The 21,472-nt window shown below is 42.2% G+C and overlaps 1 protein-coding gene across 13 annotated transcripts in view; it reads left to right on the top strand.

The window, feature by feature from the left end:
• RYR3 (ryanodine receptor 3) overlaps nucleotides 1-21,472 on the top strand; it is a 564,793-nt gene that overhangs the window by 261,947 nt on the left and 281,374 nt on the right. For all 13 annotated transcript variants that reach the window (XM_075129723.1, XM_075129725.1, XM_075129722.1 and 10 more), the window contains exons 35-38: nucleotides 330-1,131; nucleotides 1,616-1,816; nucleotides 4,185-4,287; nucleotides 8,624-8,761. In XM_075129723.1, coding sequence (XP_074985824.1) covers nucleotides 330-1,131; nucleotides 1,616-1,816; nucleotides 4,185-4,287; nucleotides 8,624-8,761 — 1,244 coding nt within the window. The remainder of the gene's footprint in view (nucleotides 1-329; nucleotides 1,132-1,615; nucleotides 1,817-4,184; nucleotides 4,288-8,623; nucleotides 8,762-21,472) is intronic.

Genomic DNA, 21,472 nt, shown 5'->3' with positions numbered 1-21,472 from the left:
ACTCCTTTTCTTTTTGTTAGTCTGTATTCGCAAAAAGAAAAGGAGTACTTGTGGCACCTTAGTCTCTAAGGTGCCACATTTACTCCTTTTCTTTTTGCGAATACAGACTAACACGGCTGTTACTCTGACACTTGCTGGTTAGGTGATGTGGACATAGCGATTATTAGGTACTAAAGTGAATACATGTAGTGTAAAACAGAACTAATCAAAACCTTATCCTTTAACTCATTATACCATTATTCCTATTTTCCCCCAGTTTGTTTGTGGATGTATTTAATGAAATCTCATTTATGATGTTCACTGTCATGTTTCTTTGGTTTGCATTACAGGTGTGTTGATATATTGGAGCTATGTGAACAAGAGGATTTGCTGCAATTTCACTACCACACTTTAAAACTCTATAGCTCAGTTTGTGCACTGGGTAATAATAGAGTTGCTTATGCACTCTGTAGCCATGTGGACCTATCTCAGTTATTTTACACAATAGATAATCAGTATTTACCTGGACTCTTACGCGCTGGATTCTATGATCTACTTATCAGTATTCATTTGGAACGTGCCAAAGAAGCCAAGCTTATGATGAACAATGAATTTATCATTCCAATTACAGATGAAACTAGAAAAATTGAATTATATCCTGATGAATCAAAGAGACATGGGTTACCAGGAGTTGGGCTTAGCACTTGTTTGAAACCAGGTTTTAATTTTTCTACTCCTTGTTTCATTGTGGCCAGTGAAGAACATCAGAAGCCCAGTCCAGAGATACCACTTGAGATACTCAAAACCAAGGCCATAAGCATGCTGACAGAGGCAGTACACTGTAGTGGTGTTCATATCCGAGACCCTGTTGGAGGGAAAGTTGAATTCCAGTTTGTTCCTGTTCTTAAACTTATAGGAACTTTACTTGTAATGGGGGTTTTTGATGATGATGATGTGAAACAGATTTTACTTCTTATTGATCCCAATGTGTTTGGAGAGCACAAGGAAGAAACAGAAGAGAAAACGGATAAGGAGGAAGTTACACAGATTGAAGAAAAAGCTGTGGAAGCTGGGGAAGAGGCATTAAAGGAAACTAAACCGCCGATGAAAGGCTTAGTGCAGACAAGATTACCTGAATCTGTTAAACTCCAGGTGACCATTTTAAAGTAAATGTATATCAAATGTAATACTGATGAAACAAGAATAGGGTATGACGTCTAGTGTTTGCAGCCAGTAACCTGGGATTCAGGACTCCCAGGTTCTAGTCCTGGCTCCATCATTGACTTGCTGTGTGACCTTGAGCAAATCACTTCACATGCAAGGTACTTGACATGCATGTTATGGGAGAGAAGAAACATTTATAAAGCACTTTGACAGCATCCAATGAAAGGCAGTGTATAAATGCAAAATAATGTAGATCATAATAATAAAATATCTGTATATATTTATTATTACTTGTTAAAAATCAGAGTTAGTGAAAAAATAAATATTTTTATTATTCTAATTTTTATTGCCTGGCAAATAGAAGAACCTTTCGTATTAGTGTGCAGTGTTCATTGTTGTTCTTTCATTTTAGAGTTTATGGTTTAGATTCTCAATTAAGATATTTAACTCTCCTCTATTTTTTTCATGCTAGATGTGTGAGCTACTCAATTATTTCTGTGACTGTGAGCTGCGACACAGGGTTGAAGCTATTGTATCATTTGCAGATAATTATGTGTCAAAGCTGCAATATAATCAGAAATACAGGTACAATGAACTCATGCAAGCATTAAACATGTCTGCTGCTTTGACTGCCAAGAAGACGAAGGAATTTCGCTCTCCCCCTCAAGAACAGGTAAAATAAAGGACAGGAGGGTTTTTTTAAAGTGTGATAAGTGAGGAAAGGAAGAGGTAGAATTGTCTAACTCCTAAACTAGAATTTTGACCCTGGGAGAGATGGAACATCTTATGAAATAGTTTATTAGGCTGCCACAAGATGTTACAAGCCAAAATTTTCAAACCTGAATTCCTGAATGTAGGATCCTATATCCATAGTTAAAGTCTGCCTAATTTTGTAAAGGTGCTGAAGTTAATAGGAACTACAGGCAGTCAACTTCTTTGAAAATCAGGCCACTTTTATAGAAGTGACTAAATGTGGATCTAAGAACTTAACTTTCACGCATAGGTTTGAAAATATTGACCTTAGACCCCTGAATGGAGCTCTGTGAACCTACCAGTTTTTGCTTTGCAAGTACTGTTGGTATGCATGAAAATGGACTTATCTTGTAACCAACTGACTTCTCCATTTCTAAAAGTAGTTCCTCAGTTTTGCGGGGAGGAAAATTCAAGGAGAGAGAGAAAAATGTTCTGATTTGTTGGAAATCTATGAAACACCAGAGTCAATTAATTTACCTGTTATTTGCTTCATAGTTTTTGTGTGTACTGCATTAGAGATGCATGCAAAAGGTAGCAGGCATCAGGTTTGTTATAGAGCTAATTTTTTGATAGTTTGTTTTTTCTGTTTTACTTATGTAGGGCTTTGGGAATGTTTGTTTACTTTTTCAAGACAATTGGCTAATGTCTCCTCTAAAACTTTTTTTATTGTTGGGAATCTTTTTATATGAATCATAATGAGGGCTGTTGATTAATCGCAGATAACTTACATAATTAACTTTTAAAAATTAATCACATTTTAAAAATTAATTGTGATTAATCACAGTTCTAATTGCACTGTTAAACAATAGAATACCAATTGAAATTTGTTAAATATTTTTGGATTTGTTTTTTACGTTTTAAAATATATTTATTTCAGTTACAACACAGAATACAAAGCGTACAGTGCTCACTTTATAATACTTTTGATTACAAATATTTGCACTGTAAAAATGACAAACAAAAGTAGTATTTTTCAATTCACCTCATACAAGCAATCTCTTTATCGTGAAAGTGCAACTTACAAATGTAGAATTTTTTGTTACATACCTACACTCCATAACAAAACAATGTAAACTTTAGCGCCTACAGGTCCACTCAGTCCAACTTCTTGTGCAGCCAATCGTTGAGAGATACAAGTTTGTTTACATTTACAGAAGATAATGCTGCCCGCTTCTTATTTACAGTGTCACCTGAAAGTGAGAACAGGCGTTCGCATGGCACTTTTGTAGCCAGCAGTGCAAGGTATTACATGCCAGATATGCTAAATATTCATGCTTTGACCACCATTCCAGAGGACAAGCTTCCATGCTGATGATGCTTGTTAAAAAAAAAAAAAAAGCGTCAATTAAATTTGTGGCTGAACTCCTTGGAGGAGAACCTGGAGTGCCTTCCAAAATCTGAGAGGGACGATGTGTGGTGCATGCTTTCTGAAGTCTTAAAAAAACAACACTCTGATGCAGAAACTACCAGAACCTGAACCACCAAAAAAGAAAATCAGCTTTTGGCTGGTGGCACCTGACTCAGATGATGAAAATGAACATGTTGGTCTGCACTGCTTTGGATCGTTATTGAGCAGAATCAGTCATCAGCATGGACGCATGTCCCCTGGAATGGTGATTGAAGGATGAAGGGACATATGAATCTTTAGCTCATCTGGCAGGTATTTACCTGCCAGATGCTGGCTACAACAATGCCATGCAAACACCTGTTCTCACTTTCAGGTGACATTGTAAACAAGAAGCGGGCAGCATTATCTCCTGCAAAAGTAAAAAAAATTGTTTGCCTGAGCAATTGGCTGAACAAGAAGTAGGACTGAGTGGACTTGTAGGCCTTAAAGTTTTACATTGTTTTATTTTTTAATGCAGTTATTTTTTTCTACATAATTCTACATTTGTATATTCAACTTTCATGATAATGAGATTGCACTATAGTATTTGTATTAGGTGAATTGAAAAATACAATTTGCTTTTTACAGTGCAAATATTTGTAATAAAAATAAAGTGAGCACTATACACTTTGTATCTGTTTTGTAATTGAAATAAATATAATTGAAAATGTAGAAAACATCCAAAAATATTTAAATAAATGGTATTCTATTATTAACAGTATGATTAATCACAATTAATTTTTTTAATTGCTTGACAGCCCGAATCATAATTAAAATCCTAAAGCCAGTTCTTTTGAGAACCAAGTGTAAATAAGTAACAGTAAAGTATGTCTGTGTTACTGTACTCTGTGTAGGCCCCTGTGCAGTCCTAAATATTTGGGTTTATTTTTGTCCTTAAAAGATTAATATGTTGCTAAATTTTCAACTGAGAGAAGATTGTCCCTGTCCAGAGGAGATTCGGGAAGAGCTATATGAGTTTCACGATGATCTTCTAATTCACTGTGGTGAGAGGCAAATTATTTTTTTCACTGATTGAACATTATACATTTTAGTTCTGATTCTTTTCCATAGCAAGCAAGATACTGAAGACATAACTTACTTCATTTTAGTTGTGTTATGTATCGAATGACTGTTCCTGGCGTTTCTAAGTCCCGAAAGTATCTAAAGTGTGTGTCATGGTTTATTTCCATTGTAAAGTTTTAATTGAATTGAACATTTTTATTATATATTATTTAAATTTTCAGCCCTACCTAGCCCTGATATTAGAAGAAGGAGGAGGAGATGATGGTGATTAATTAAATTTAAATAACAAAAAAATCACCAGGGAAGAAGTTCTGGATACCCTAAAAATTAATTAGACTTACAGCTGTAAATGGAGACTGACCCGCTAGACATAATTATATATTACACGGGGGAGAGGGGGCATACCTTTTTTGTTCGTTTTGCTTCATAAGTTAGGAAATGCCAGAATTAAAGTTGCCTGTGCAACCTTAATTTGGCCCCCTTGTGTGAATGTGTTGTGATATATTTTTTAGTTACATGAGCACACACTATTGTTTCCACAGGACTCTTGCTTCCGTGCACAGAATGGACGTGCTCTTGGGATGGTTCAGGGTTGTGTAGTGAAGGTTCTGCTTCACTTGTTGGACACTGCTTCATTTGTTGCATAAATTGTATTCTGGGTACCGGGAAGTGGTTGGCCTAAGCCCACCCATTCCTAAAGTCCCTCTCACTTAACCCAGAGGGAGGTACCAGTGGACCTGGGCCACAACTAAATGGTGGAGACAACAAATGAAAAAACAGGGATGGGAGTGAAGGTCATAAGGCAAAAATCAAAGAACATGAAGGGGACAGTAAACAGAGAACTCCAACAGTGCCCACTGCTCCTCAAAGGCTTCTGAGGAGGCAGTAGACACCGCCCAGAGGAACTCTGTTTGGAGGCACGATCAAACAAGGGATTGAATGTAGGCTTCGCAGATGCAGAGCAGCCCATCTCTAGCTTCCTCCACCTGGTGTGATGGCCGTATTGGCCAGTGCTGGAAGGAGGTCGAGGAGGAGGTGTTGTGAAGCCACAGATGGGGTGTGCAAAAATCAGGAGGTCCGGGGAGAAGTGCAGCCAGAACCTCAGTGAGAGGTTCTGCAAGTGCTGAAAGAGGCAACAGGTGGCTGGTCCTGCCACTTGGTGTCAGGGCAGGACACAAGGACGAAGAAGTGAATCGTATGAAGCACAAGTGCATACAGGTGTTTTCCTGGGCATGGTTTGGAGAAGGACTGGCTGGATGTTGTTCAGCTGACTTAGGTTGCCCGTCAGGGAGGCCAGGGTGGCTCACAGGGCAGGGGTCTGAAGTCAAGTTCTGGAGGGCCAGGGGTGAGGGGTGGCTGGGGAGCAGTTTCCCACAGGACCTGCTCCAGGAAGACAAGAGAAGCAGAAGGAGGCAAGGCCACCGTCACCTCCTGGACCAGATGACAATGATAACCCCATGCGCTGGCTGAGCATCATGGGCGTCCATGCAGTCCCTCCAATCATAGTCCAAGAGGACTCCAATTCTGGTGGTGCAAGCCAGGACCAACCTCTGGCATAGCAAAGGGGACTCTACCACCTGCACACTATGTGTGCACTGCAATTAAACACCCATGGCTGGCCAGCTGACTCAGGCTCACAGGGCTTGGGCTTAATTGCGGTGTGGACATTCAGGCTCAGGCTGGAGCCTGAGCTCCGGGACCCTCCCCACTTGTGGAGTTCCAGGGCTCAGGCTGGAGCCCAAGCCTGAATGTCTACGTGGCAATTAAACAGCCCAGCAAACCTGAGTCCTGTGAGCCGGAGTCAGCTGGCAAGGGCCAGTCACAGGTTTTTAAATGTAGTGCACATATATATATATACCCTACAGTGTGGATTGTGTGGCAGGGGTTCCGCTAGGAGATTGGAAGGTGTGTAATGAATGAGGCAGGGGATTGTAGGAAGAGAAAGGATGATCTTATGGTTAAATCAGTTGAATGATTTCCTGGAGAAGTGGAATCTATCTCTGCGAGATAGTTTCTGTGTGAGGCAAGTCATGGATACCAAACTTTTCACAAGTGATAATCATTTGTGTTCCTGATTTTCTGATTAGGGACCCTGGGATCTAATTTACAAAAGTGCTTAGCACTCACATATGCAACTGAAGTCAGTGGGAGCTGTAGTGCGAACATATTAAGTGGTATAAAATGCTAAGTACTCTCAGAATGCTAAGTAGAAAAATAGTTTGTGACAATGTAATTGAGGAAAGTATAATGCATACGTAGAAATTAGCTGAATGAAGGATACACAGGCAACTTTGCTTCTGGCATTTCTTAACTTCTGAATGCTTGACTTTGCAACCTTAACAGTTGTTCTTTTAACATAGCTGTTTGTGTGCAATTTCCTAGATTTTTTAAAAAGCAAACTGAAAATTCAGAAATTCCATAATGTGATATCTTCTTGACACCTATATGTTTCTTCTGCAGAGTTGGAACCCTAAGAGTTGGAACTTCACAGAACTCTGCCATTTGAGTTAATGGGGTAACTGATAGAAGTAGTAGGTTGTAAACGTCTTTGCAGGTCAACATTAGAGGGGGATAGGACACTGGCAGTGTGTTTCAGAGAGATCTGGTGAAACTCAGGAATCTTGGGTTTCATTCCAGGCTCTGGAGGAGAGTAGATCTAATGAACACAGACCCTGTTGCCTCTTTTCCCCCAGATTTGACCCCTTCTGCACTACATATCATCCAATTTATTCTTGACCCAGGTCTGTCTTTTCCCCACTCTCATCTCCTTTTTCCAGTCCCACTCTCTTTACCTACCCGGTCTCAGTCTTCACTGCTCAGGCTTCTTATACTAACCACAGTCTCCTTGCCAAGCAATCCTAGTCTCCACCTCCAGGTTCTCTTAGTCCCTCTCTCCCCCTCCCCACATCCAATCCCAGTCTGCTTGCCCAGCCAATCCTAGTTACTTTCTCCCAGCTCCTCATCCAGCTTGTCCTCTGCTCCTCCCACTGACTCCCAGTTCTAGTCTCTCTCCTTAGGCTTATCCAATCCAATCTCACCCATCCCCTTCCTGCTGACTCTTTGCTGCAGTCTGCTCCCCTCTGTGGATCCTTGTCTCTTTGCACAGCCAGTCCGAGTTCTCCCCCGACACCTCAGCTCCTCATATGATCTCAGCGTCCCACATCTCCCTCCAGCCAACTGAACCCTAGTTCCCCTCTCTGTTTCCCTCATGATCTCTCAGTCCCATTCCCCTTCCCTGCAGCCTGGATTCCAGTCTCAGCTTTCCCTCCCTCCAGATTGCAGCTTCCTTGCCCAGCCAGTCCCAGTTTCCGTCCTCACTTCTGGTCCCACTCTTACCTGATTCTGTGTCCTAATCTACTCCTCCCTTCCCCCCGCCCCCATCCTGTCTGGATTTTGTCTTCTTTTCATTTGAATCAGACTGCTTCCTCCTCCACACTGCCTGGCTGCCAGTTGGAGAGAGAGGCTCCCTGCTCTCCATTCAAGTGTCTGACTCCACCACAGCATGAAACAACTGGTAGCATCAATTATAGGGAAAGATCACTTTTACCCCTGTGTTCCTGGTCTGGAGGGAACATATCAGTTGCTCAGTGGAGAATATGCATACACAGTCCCGTCACACATAGGAGCTATAAGGGATGGAGCATCTCTTTAAGCATGGTTCAGACACAGTTTGGTCAGCTCTAGGTGCTGTGAGAGTCTGTCTACACAGCAACTAGACACCCGTAGCTGGTCCGTGCCAGCCAACTCGGGCTCACGGGGCTCAGGCTGCAGGGCCGTTTCATTGCTGTGTAGACTTCCAGGCTTGGGCTTGAGCCCAAGCTCTGGTATCCTCCCACCTCTCAGGGTCCTTTAACAAGAAACAAACTCCACCAGCCAATAAATAAAAGCATCAAACAACCCCTTTAAATCATCCCATTCAGAGGAATATATTGTTAAACTCTCCCTAAACCCGAGCCAAATCTTACAGGACTTTTGTGTCATCATTAATTGCAGTAGAATCTTCCTAAAACAATAGTTTTATAGTTGTTTCCCCTGTTATACTAGGGGAATCAATTACTGATGTTCATAAGGAGTATTATATATCTGATTATTTGTAATATTTATACTATAACTGTAGTAAATTTGCTGTTTTGAGGGGTACTACTATAGCTAACATTCTAGAAATCCGCTGGTTAAAAGCTATTTTCAATATTCCTAATCTACAGATTTCTTAACCTTATGCAGTACATGTTGTGGATTTTTTTTTAAGTATGTGTGTTGAACAATTTTATCTTGAAGGCATATGGTTTGTTTCTAATTAGTTTTACTGCATGTTAGGTATTCCACTCGAAGAAGAAGAGGAGATGGATGAAGACACTTCCTGGATGGGCAAACTTCGTTCACTGATATACAAAATCAAAGGCCCACCAAAAGCAGAAAAAAAAGAGCCTACAGAGGTGGAGGAAAAGTCTCCCAGTAAGTTTTTTAAAGTGGTACGTCTAGTAGTGCATATTTCTCTTACTCTGCAGAAGTTTCAGTGCTGTAACATTTTTTCTCATAAAAGTTTGTATGAATAAAAAGACATTTTTTATACAGCAGAACGAAGAAGGGAGCTGTATGTTTAAGTAGTTTTCAGACAGTTAAAAAAAGCATCTGGGCTCCAGGCCATGATTAAATGAGTTTTTATTAGAGATGGATCTGAATCTGTGGAATAATTCAGATCCAGAGTTGAATTTCGTGGATGCATACTTGCGTAATGGGTCAAAGCAAAACAAAAACTCAGTGTGGTGTTTAGATGGTGCTTGTAATTATTAGAATTGGGAGCACTGGCTGTTGGGAGTCTGTAAGGACAGGAAACAGGAAGGAGGGGGGAGGAGTTGAGAGGCTGAGGGAGAGCTACTGAGGATGCAGTGGCAGCTTGGAAAAGAGGTTTCCACTTTAAAAAATAAAGTCCTGTTGAAGTTTGTTCGTACCTTGCTTGGCTAGTACAACACTCAGATTGTGGGAAATCCAGATCTAGACTTCCAACTTGTTACCTTGGACCCATGTCTGCTTCAGATTTCTTCTGAAACTTACCATTTTCCACTTTATACCTTACCTACATTTAACTTTTCCACAGTGCCTATTCCAAAGGCTGTATGTTTTCCACTGCCATGATTCCTGTGACAAAAAACTTATCTCTTTCCCCTGTCTTTCACTAAGCAAAACTTTTCCATGGATTTTTACATATTAGTGGTTTGATTCTATTCTGTGTTTTAGCCCAGAACTCGCAGCCCAGGAGGGAAGGGGGCTAAGGTAGCTTTGAGACTCCTTTGTGCCATTCTTACCCTAAGTTGTTCCAGCGTCCACAGCATGATTAGACAGCATTCAGAGCTGTCTAACTTACAGCCATCTCCCCAGGCTGCCCTATGGGCTATGGTGCTACAAGGAATTTTCACATCATTGTGTGCTGAAATCCTGTCACTGGCACTCATCCAATCCCCAGTCCCATTCTCCATATGCCAGAGCTTGCAGATGGGTCCTCAGAAGTAAGCCTTGTGGCTGTCTTCCTAAGTGCCTGCACCAGGAGAATCCTCCCATAATTTGAACCAGGGTTTTAAGGGCCCCTTCACGCCATTCTAGCCCTTTACGTAAGCCATTGTTTTTAAATTATTAAATGATAGGTATATAAACTTTTATAATGGAGAATAAACTCTCTTATAATTTAAATGTTGTTCCATGGCTTTTCTTTTTCTTTTCCAATTTTACTGAGATTGTTACTTTTTTATTTTTGACCATCACTTTCTCTTTTTTTGTTATAAAAAGCAACCAGCACCACTTAAACTTAATCATCTTTCCATTGTTCTTACATTTCATTCCATCTACAATTATTAGTGCTAAAATATATAGTTGGTTTTTGAGTATAAAAATAAAAACAGCTCTTTTGATCTAGTAAAGTAGGGGATAAGAAAAGAACTATGAAGAAATGAATATTAGGAGAGTTTCACTATTTGAATGGATTTAGCAGGGATGGAATATCCTGAATAAGACAAGTGTTTCCACCACTCACGGCCCATTTCTGTGACAATTACTAATGAGTAATCCCAATGAAGTCTATGAATTATTCATGTGAGTGCTGTGTATGGTTGTACATTTTGCTGTCTTTTGAAAATTTTCTACTTTTTTGTCTGAAACACCAAATATTCATCAGATACAATTATACATGCCTATAATATGTATTTTCCCTCTATTGAAACCCAGGTAATAATTTCTTGTAAGCCCTTTACGTGGTGTTTGGAACTACTGAAATAGGAATACTATTATCTAGGCATTTTATGTCAGTTTTGCACTTCAGTACAAATTCTGTGTACAATGAAAGCTGTGTTATCCAGCACTTTACCAACCAGAAAGCTCTATAAACCGGCATTTCTGATCTTCATTGAAATCCAGTTGGTGTGGGGCTGGCAGGCTCCCTACCTGGCTCCACGTGGCTCCCTGGAAGCGATGACATGTCCCTGCTGCTCTTAGGTGGAGGAATAGTCACAAGGAGTTCGGAGTGCAAGAGAGGCTCAGGGCTGGGGCACAGGGTTGAGGCGTGGGAGGAGGTGCGGGGTGCGGGCTCTGGGAGGGAGTTTAGGTGTAGGGGGGGCTCGGGGCAGAGGGCTGGGATGTGGGAGGGGATTCGGGGTGCTGAATCTAGATGGCAATCACTTTGGGTGGCTCCCGCAAGCGACGACATGTCCCTGCTGCTCCTAGACAGAGGCGTGGCTATGCAGCTCTGCGCACTGCCCCCGCCCTGCCTCGCCTCGAGCGCTAGCTCTGCAGCTTCCATTGGCCAGGACCCATGTCCAATGGGAGCTGCAGAGATGGCGCCTGTGGGCGGAGGCAGCACACATTGCCTCCTACCTGCACCTCCGCCTAGAAGCAGCAGGGACATGTTGCTGCTTGCAGGGAGCCGCCCGGATCCAGCACCCCAACCCTCAGTCCTGCATCCCCTCCTGCACCAAACTCCCTCCCTCTTAGTTAACTGGAATTTTTCACTTGCCGGCACCCCCCCATTCCCCCAGGATGCTGGATAAAAAAGCTTTTACTGTATATATCTTTGGCCTGAGGTGAAATAATGTTCCAGTGTTTAATATAATAGTTCATTGTGCACCTTGTTCCCATAAATCTTTAGCACATGCCTTCAGAAACAGAGACCAGAGTAAAATATTGTCTTGTTATGATCAGTCTGTCTGAAAACTTTACTCTTTAGTTCTTCAATCTTGTTGCCTTTTTCATTGACCTTTCATCTTATTCAAAATATACATGGGGGAAAGAACTGATGTAATTTATCAGAAGAATTATTTAACTCTCATGTCATAAAGCAGGGTATTGTAGGTACAACCACAAAGGAGAATAAGTGGAATGTATCCCCATAACTTTGCAGTGTTGAGTTAAGCTATGAAATATTCTTCTTATAAAGGTGTATGGAAGTATTAACACAAGTGTTTGAAAGGTGTGCAGAGACTCTGAATTTAAAAGAAGAAGAAAAAGCAGCAGTCCCAGAGGCTAGAGGAATACCTTACACCTTAAAAAAACAATCCCTGGTGTCCAGCAGCATGCACAATGGAGCAAGGGGCTATGGAATTACAGGTGAAAAGTAGAGAATTTTTTGAGGAAGACCACTTCTACCATTTTGTTACTGTTTTTTTAAATTAGTTGTTAGGAACTGAGAGAGGAATAGTGGAACATAAGAACGGCCATACTGGGTCAGACCAAAGGTCCATCTAGCCCAGTATCCTGTCTTCTGACAGTGACCAATGCCAGGTGCCACAGAAGGAATGAAAAGAAAAGGTAATCATCAAGTGATCCATCCCCTGTCGCCCATTCCCAGCTTCTGGCAAACAGAGGCTAGGGACACCATCACTGTTCATCCTGGCTAATAACCATTGATGGACCTATCCTCCATTAATATCTAGTTCTTTTTTGAACCCTATTATATACTTGGCCTTCACAACATCCTCTGGCAAGGAGTTCCACAGGTTGACTGTGTGTTGTGTGAAAAAATACTTTTGTTTGTTTTAAACCTGCTGCCTATTAATTTCATTTGGTGATCCCTAGTTCTTGTGTTATGAGAGGGAGTAAATAACACTTCCTTATTTACTTTCTCCACACCAGTTATGATTTTATAGATCTGTATCATATCCCCCCTTAGTCGTCTGTTTTCCAAACTGAAAAGTCCCAGCCGTATTAATCTTGCCTTTTTGTGAACCTTTTCCAATTCCAATATATCTTTTTTGAGATTGGGGGGGGGACCACATCTGCACACAGTATTCAAGATGTGGGCGTACTATGGATTTCTATAGAGGCAATATGATATTTTCTGTCTTATTATCTTTCTTAATGATTCCCAACATTCTGTTCGCTTTTTTGAGTGCCGCTGCACATTGAGTGGATGTTTTCAGAGAACTATCCACAATGACTCCTTGAGTGGTAACAGCTAATTTAGACCCCATCATTTTATATGTATAGTTGGGATTATGTTTTCCAGTGGGCATTACTTTGCATTTATCAACATTGAATGTCATCTGCCATTGTGTTGCCTGATCACCCAGTTTTGAGAGATCCACTCTCTCCCTCCTCCCTTACCTCCCTCCATTCTGAAAACTGACAATTTACTCCCATTTACTCCTAACCTTTACTCCTACCATTTACTCCTACTCTTTGTTTCCTATCTTTTAACCAATCCGTGAGAGGACCTTCCCTCTTATCCCATGACAGCTTACTTTGTTAAGAGCCTTTGGTGACGGACCTTATCAAAGGCTTTTTGAAAATCTAAGTACACTATATGCACTGGATCCTCTTTGTCCACATGTTTGTTGACCCCCTCAAAGAATTCTAGCAGATTGGTGAGGCATGATTTCCCTTTACAAAAACTGTATTGACTCTTCCCCAACAAATTATGTTCATCTATGTGTCTGACAACTTGATTCTTTACTATAGTTTCAACCAGTTTGCCCGGTACTGAAGTCAGGCTTACTGGCCTGTAATTGCTGGGATCACCACTGGAGCCCTTTTTAAAAATGGGTGTCACATTAGCTATCCTCCAGTCATTTGATTTAAATGATAGGTTACAGGCTACAGTTAGTAGTTCTGCAGTTTCACATTCAATTTACTTCAGAACTCTTGGGTGAATACCATCTGGTCCTGGTGACGTATTACTCTTTAGTTTATCAATTTGTTCCAAAATCTCCTCTAATGACACCTCAATCTTGACAGTTTCTCAGACTTGTCATCTAAAAAGAATGGTTCAGGTTTGGGAATCTCCCTCAGATCCTCAGCCAGGAAGACAGATGCAAAGAATTCATTTAGGTTCTCCACAATGGTCTTATCGTCCTTGAGTGCTCCTTTAGCATCCCAATCATCCAGTGGCCCCACTGGTTGTTTAGCAAGCGTCCTGCTTCTGATGTACTTAATTCTTTTTTGGTCTTCCTAATTCATAGATATTTCATAGATATTTAGGTCAGAAGGGACCATTATGATCATCTAGTCTGACCTCCTGCACAACGCAGGCCACAGAATTTCATCCACCACTCCTGCAAAAAACCTCTCACCTATGTCTGAGCTATTGAAGTCCTCAAATCGTGGTTTAAAGACTTCAAGAAGCAGAGAATCCTCCAGCAAGTGACCCATGCCCCATGCTACAGAGGAAGGCGAAAAACCTCCAGGGCCTCTTCCAATCTGCCCTGGAGGAAAATTCCTTCCCGACCCCAAATATGGTGATCAGCTAAACCCTGAGCATATGGGCAAGATTCACCAGCCAGATACTACAGAAAATTCTTTCCTGGGTAACTCAGATCCCACCCCATCTAATATCCCATCACAGGCCATTGGGCCTATTTACCATGAATATTTAATTACCAAAACCATGTTATCCCATTATACCATCTCCTCCATAAGCTTATCGAGTTGAATCTTAAAGCCAGATAGATCTTTTGCCCCTACTGCCTCCCTTGGAAGGCTATTCCAAAACTTCACTCCTCTGATGGTTAGAAACCTTCGTCTAATTTCAAGTCTAAACTTCCCAATGACCAGTTTATGTCCATTTGTTCTTGTGTCCACATTGGTACTGAGCTTAAATAATTCCTCTCCCTCTCCAGTATTTATCCCTCTGATATATTTATAGAGAGCAATCATATCTCTCCTCAACCTTCTTTTAGTTAGGCTAAACAAGCCAAGCTCCTTGAGTCTCCTTTCATAAGACAGGTTTCAGAGGAACAGCCGTGTTAGTCTGTATTTGCAAAAAGAAAAGGAGTACTTGTGGCACCTTAGAGACTAACCAATTTATTTGAGCATGAGCTTTCATGAGCTACAGCTCACTTCATGATGAAGTGAGCTGTAGCTCACGAAAGCTCATGCTCAAATAAATTGGTTAGTCTCTAAGGTGCCACAAGTACTCCTTTTCTTTTCATAAGACAAGTTTTCCATTCCTCGGATCATCCTAGTAGCCCTTCTCTGTACCTGTTCCAGTTTGAATTCATCCTTCTTAAACATGGGAGACCAGAACTGCACACAGTATTCCAGGTGAGGTCTCACCAGTGCCTTGTATAACAGTACTAAAACCTCCTTATCCTTACTGGAAATACCTCTCCTGATGCATCCGAAGACCGCATTAGCTTTTTTCACGGCCAAATCACATTGGCGGTTCATAGTCATCCTATGATCAACCAATACTCCAAGGTCGTTCTCCTCCTCTGTTACTTCTAATTGATGCGTCCCCAGCTTATAACTAAAATTCTTATTATTAATCCCTAAATGCATGACCTTACACTTCTCACTATTAAATTTCATCCTATTACTATTACTCCAGTTTACAAAGTCATCCAGATCCTCCGGTAGGATATCCCTGTCCTTCTCTAAATTGGCAATACCTCCCAGCTTTATATCATCCGCAAACTTTATTAGCATACTCCCACTTTTTGTGCCGAGGTCAGTAATAAAAAGATTAAATAAGATTGGTCCCAAAACAGATCCTTGAGGAACTCCACTGGTAACCTCCCTCCAGCCTGACAGTTCACCTTTCAGTAGGACCCGTTGTAATCTCCCCTTTAACCAATTCCTTATCCACCTTTCAATTTTCCTATTGATCCCCGTCTTATCCAATTTAACTAATAATTCCCTATGTGGCACGGTATCAAACGCCTTACTGAAATCTCGGTAAATTAGATCCACTGCATTTCCTTTGTCTAAAAAATCTGTTACTTTCTCAAAGAAGGAGATCAGGTTGGTTTGGCACAATCTACCTTTTGTAAAACCATGTTGTATTTTGTCCCATTTACCATTGACTTCAATGTCCTTGAAGTCCTTGAATTATATTTTTACATTTCATTTGTCAGAGTTTATGCTGCTTTCTATTTTCCTCACTAGGATTTAACTTCCACTTTTTAAAGGATGCCTTTTTGCCTCTAACTGCTTCTTTTACTTTGTTGAGCCATGGTGGTACTTTTTTTGGTTCTCTTAGTATGTTTTTTAATTTGAGGTATAAATTTAAGTTGAGCATCTATTATGATGTCTTTAAAACGTTTCCATGCAGCTTGCAGGGATTTCACTTTTGGCACTGTACCTTTTAATTTCTGTTTAATTAACTTCCTCATTTTTGTGTAGTTCCCCTTTCTGAAATTAGATGCTACAGTGTTGGGCTGCTGTGGTGTTTTCCCCGCAACAGAGATGTTAAAGTTAATTATCTTATGGTCACTATTACCAAGCAGTCCAGCTATATTCACCTCTTGGACCAGATCGTGTGCTCCAGTTAGGACTAAATCAAGAAATGCCTCTCCTCTTGTGGGTTCCAGGACTAGCTGCTCCAAAAAGCAGTCTTTTAAGGTGTCAAGGAACTTTATGTCTGCATCCTGTCCTGAGATGACATGGAGTAAAAAGTACAACAGTTTGTAAGACTGTACAAGATATCAAAATAATTTTACTACGTGCTATAGTTCTCACGAACATTTTTATAGTGATAGTGCCTATAGGTCAACCAAGTTGGGATCCTATTTTGCTAGGGGTCAGACATAACAGGTGGATGAAACAAAGAAATGGGTCAGGGTGCAGAGGAAGTGAGTTGAGGTATCAAAAATAGTAAAATGTGCCCAATTCTTAGCCAGTCAGGAGCAGTAATCAGAAATTTGCTCTTCCTTAGTCACTAGCATTTGACAGTTTGTATGCTTTATGGAGGAGGTCAATTTTGAGGAGGAACTTAAAGGAGCATAAGATGGTGGCTTTATGGATTTTTATTGGTACTTTTCCCCACTCGTAAGAGGCAACAAGGGAGAAAGAACAAAAGTGCTTGTCAGAGAAATGGAGAATTAGGCAATCAAGCAGGCATCACTGGTGAAGTGAAAGTGGGAGCCAAGCTTGTGATAAAATAATAGGTGAGATAGATAGGGCAGAGCTAAGTTGTGCATATTCTCTCTTCATGTATTGCAAAAATATGTCCTAATTTTTCCTCTCTCCAACTTTTTTTTAACATTTCTCTGATCTCCTAATGTGAGAATGCTGTCCAGGTTTTCAGTTATTTATCAGTGCCGTAAGGTCATTTGTATATTTTTATTAAACAATACTGTGTCCATCAAGACTTATTCAAAATCAAAGTTACAAAACTTTAAAGTTTACTAAGCCTTTAATATCCAAACCAAAGCTGTAAAACTTCTTATCTACTGCACACACTGCAGCCTAAATCACATCGAGCCTGTGGCTAATAACCATATAGATCTTGCTAAGCAAATCCAACATTGTTTGATAAGTCAAATCCATAGCTCCCGACAGAAAGAAAGTGGGTCTATTTCCTGGCAGCTAGAAACTTTGGAGGAAAATGCTGAATCTAACGTTTCCAGGTATAGTTTATTGGTTTTTAAGTAAAAGTGACAAATGCTAAAAAGTGCAGTGTTTGTAACAATGACACAGTCCCATCTTTTTTGAGCCACACATTCAGGTCATGTTTAACTCTTTCCACTTCTTTCAGCGCAACACTACTAAGAGCCAACTTCTCCTTTCTGCCCACACTGCCAAAATTCTTGTCCAGCCCTAATCATCCCACACCTTATCGACTGTAATCTCTTCCTCTCTGCCCTCAGTGCCCTCATTTCTTCCCATTAAGTCCATTCAAAATGTTGTTGCTAAAATAATTTTACTGGTTCATTGCTCCATACTCCTATAGGCCCTAATTTTTCCACTTCTGAACCTATTCAATATACATCTTTTTATCTTATTTACCTTAAAACCCTTTTTCTTACTAGCCATAATCTCCATTAGGAGATCAACAGGAATAAGAGCCCACTCCTTCAAGAAATCTTATTGGAGCTGTCACAAAGATAAAATTGTTCTTTGGATCCCAGAAGCATTTCTTTACAAAGGTCATCTCTCCTTTCTACACATCAGACAGTTTTACCCTTTTTCTGCTCTGACCCAAAGCTTGAGAGAGTAGTTCTAGTATAAATTGGATCTAAGCAGCGTGGTACAAATATTTCTCATATGTAGTGAGTGTTCTAAGCCATCAGCATTATTTTCTCATTTCCATCCACTGTGTCCTCTGACATAAATCCTTAAAATCCTCCCTAGCCAGATGATTCATTTGTGACTCAGTCAGATTTATGTAGCATACAGCAAGTTAGTTCTTAACAGTATAATGGCAAATTCCATCCATTCTGTGACAGCATCTTGGACCAAAAAAGCATCTGCATCAACCAAAAAGAACTTCAGAGTGGCCATGTTCTCCACTATTAACAATTTTTATTCTCTATTTCAAGTTGATATTTTATTTCTTAATGGACAGGGACAATATTTAAGGAGAAGATCAAACTGGAGGAAGGGGTAGTGCCTGGGAAGTTGCCCCCTCAGAAAATAATGGTTACTTTCAACCAAACTGGAGCAGGGAAGGTAGGGAGCACTGGGAGAATGATTTTTCAGCTGTAGAGGGAATTCATGGACTGGCAGAGTAGGCAAGCTGCATGGGGGAGCTGAATTGAATTGTTTTGGAGAAAAGGGCTCACTTACATCAGTGAAACTCTGTAGCTTCTTATATGGGGAAGTACATATGTTTTTCAAGTGCTTGCTTGTGTCCATTCCATTGTAGGTGTGTGTGCTCGCTGGAAGTTTTTACCCTCAGTGGTATCTGTAGGGAACCGGCTCTCGTGCCTTCTGTAGTGACATACATATGTGCCGGTATAAGGGCACCGCTGCCTCCCCTCCCTCAGTTCCCTCTTACTGCCAGTATCGGTGCTGGAAAGCTCCCCTTTCCCTAGCAAGTGGTTCCCATTCAGTGGTTCTTTGAACTTTTTTCTTTGTAAACAGTTGTAGTTACTGTTCTTAATAGTTTAGTGTACTTGAGGGCATGGCTGCACTTGCAGACGTAGAACACCATGAGTTAAACCAGCCCTCAGAGACTGTGGTAGGGAAAGCGCTGCAGTGTGTTCACACTGACAGCTGCAAGCGCACTGACGTGGCCACATTTGCGGCACTTGCAGCGGCATTGGGAGCGGTGCGTTATGAGGAGCTATCCCACAGAGCATCTCTTCCCATTCTGGCACTGTGGCTTGTGGGAAGGGGGCAAGGGGTGCGGGGCATTCTGGGTCCTGTCCTAATGCCCCGTGATGCATCACTTCGCATCCCAGCAATCCCTGTGCTTCCGTCCACATTTGGTGCCATCTTTCAACATTTTTGTATTGAGCACTCTGTCTTCTCTTTCGGTCTGTGGGAATGGAGCCCAAAGTGCTGAGGAATATGCTGATGGGTCTCACCAGCACGTCACGTTTGGCAGTCGAGTTACTCCTTAATCTACAAACTGACAGTGAGGAGTCCGACGATGATGTCGACTTGTGTCATGCATATGACACAAGATTGCTTGTGGCATTCATGGACATGCTTACCACCGTGGAACACCGCTTTTGGGCTTGGGAAGCAAGCACTGAGTGGTGGGATTACATTGTTATGCAAGTCTGGGATGACGAGCAGTGGCTGCAGAACTTTCAGATGAGAAAAGCCACTTTCATGGGACGGTGTGATGAGCTTGCCCCCACCATGCGGCTCAAGGACATGAGATTGAGACCTGCCCTGCAGATGGAGAAGCGGGTTGCTGTTGCAATCTGGAAGCTGGCAACTCCAGACAGCTATCGCTCGGTCACTAACCAGTTTGGAGTGGGAAAGTCGACTGCTGGAATTGTGTTGGTGCAAGTTTGCAGGGCCATTAATCGCATCCTGCTCAGAAGAACTGTGACTCTGGGTGACATGCATGACATTGTAGCTGGCTTTGCACAAATGGGTTTCCCTAACTACAGAGGGGCAATAGATGGGATGCATATTCCAATTCTGGCACCAGCCCACCTAGCCTCTGAGTACGTTAATTGGAAGGGGTATTTCTCTATGGTTCTCCAGGCGCTTGTGGATCACAGTGGGCGTTTCATTTCCGGGCCAGCCTGCGTTAATATCAAGGTGCATGACGCACACATCTTTCGGAACACTGGCCTGTTCAGGAAGCTGCAAGCCAGGACTTTCTTCCCAGACCTGAAGATCACCATAGGGGAAGTCGAAATGCCCATTGTAATCCTTGGAGACCCTTCTTACCCTTTAATGCTGTGGCTCATGAAACCCTACACAGGGAGCCTTGACAGCAGCAAGGAGCAGCTCAACAACAGGCCGAGTTGGTACAGAATGACTGTGGAGTCTGCTTTTGGCCATTTAAAGGGCTGCTGGTACTGTCTGTATGGGAAGCTGGACTTGGCCAATGACAACATCCCCACGGTTATATCCCCATGCTGTACCCTCCATAACATTTGTGAAGGGAAGTGTGAAAGATTCACTCAGGCATGAAACTCAGAGGTTCAACACCTGGAGGTTGAATTTGAACAGTCAGAGAGCAGGGCTATTAGAGAGGCCCAGCATGGGGCTGCAAGGATTAGGGATGCCTTGAGGGAGCAATTTGAGGCTGAAAGCCACCGGTAATGTTTGGTGCCCTGCACGGGAGTGAGGAGCGGTGGTTCCAATGTTAGTAGGAATCTGTGTTTGCTACACTGACTTGCAGTGCCTGTTGCTTTCCTGGGCTAAGGTATCTGTTACTTAATGCAATAATAAAGAATGTTTTCAAAGCCAAAAAGTCCATTTATTGGAAAGAAACACAAATGCTTGGGAAACAGAAAGGGCGGGGTGGGTAACGGTTCAATCACAAATTTGCATATGTCCTGTTATCATACTCAGCCTTCCTGTCAGTAGTGCTGTGCAATGAGTGTTGTACCTCAGGCTGGCAAAATGCATGGTGATGGGGGTTGAGTGCAGTGGGTAAGGGTCGTAGTTTGCAGGGCTGGGTGGTCAAGCTGCAGGTATTGGAGGCAGCTGGTGGCGATAAGAACCCAGATGTAGGGGAAAGTGGATTGGAGGTGACATGGGGGCACAAGGGAAAGAGTTTTGGGACAAGGGCTGCGGGGGTGGGGACGGGGCAGTGGCCATAGTACTCTGCCTGCATTGCTACGAACGCCTGCATTGAGCTGGCTTGGCGCTCCATAATGCTTAGCAGCCACCCCATGCTTTGGTGCCAGTGATCCGCGTTCTGCTGATGGACCCTCCTTTCACTCTCCCGCCACTCCTGCACTTTTTGATTTTCATTAAGGGACTGCTGCATTACTTCATGCAGCATGTCATCTTTGTTTCTACATGGCCTCTTCCTAATTCTTTGGAGTCTTTCAGCCGGTGATAACAAGGACGGCTGAGATCTCAAGGTTGCATCTATAAAGCCAAAATGCAACACTTAACAGAGGCAGCATTGTTCACACCAGACAGAGCAATGATTCAGCCATACTTAAGACAACCCAGTCTATACAGTAGCAGAATTTGCCCATCCCAAAGGGAGCACACATAACCCACAGGAGAACCAAAATGGTGAGTAAGCACAGGGGCAAGGGGGACTGATTGTTTCATGGCCGTACTGTCCTCTGGGTTTCTGTGCCTGGGGGAGAGCTAACAGATGCAGGGGTCCCCTATACTGAACCCTGTCCCCACATTTGCCACAGAGTTCATCCTGGAAGATATCTCGCTGCTGAGGGTAGCCTGGGAAGCAAGGGAGGGTCTTCTGCTACAACTCTGCTTCCACCCTGGCCCCTATGCAGCTTGCCTGTGTGCAGGAATGGTCCGCCCACCCCTCACGGCACAGTCGCGCAGGCATGTTACCCTTACTGGGACAAG

This window comes from Caretta caretta, chromosome 6, assembly GCF_965140235.1.
Source record: "Caretta caretta isolate rCarCar2 chromosome 6, rCarCar1.hap1, whole genome shotgun sequence".
Classification (NCBI taxonomy): domain Eukaryota; kingdom Metazoa; phylum Chordata; order Testudines; family Cheloniidae; genus Caretta; species Caretta caretta.
This window is presented reverse-complemented; position numbering and strand designations above follow the sequence as displayed.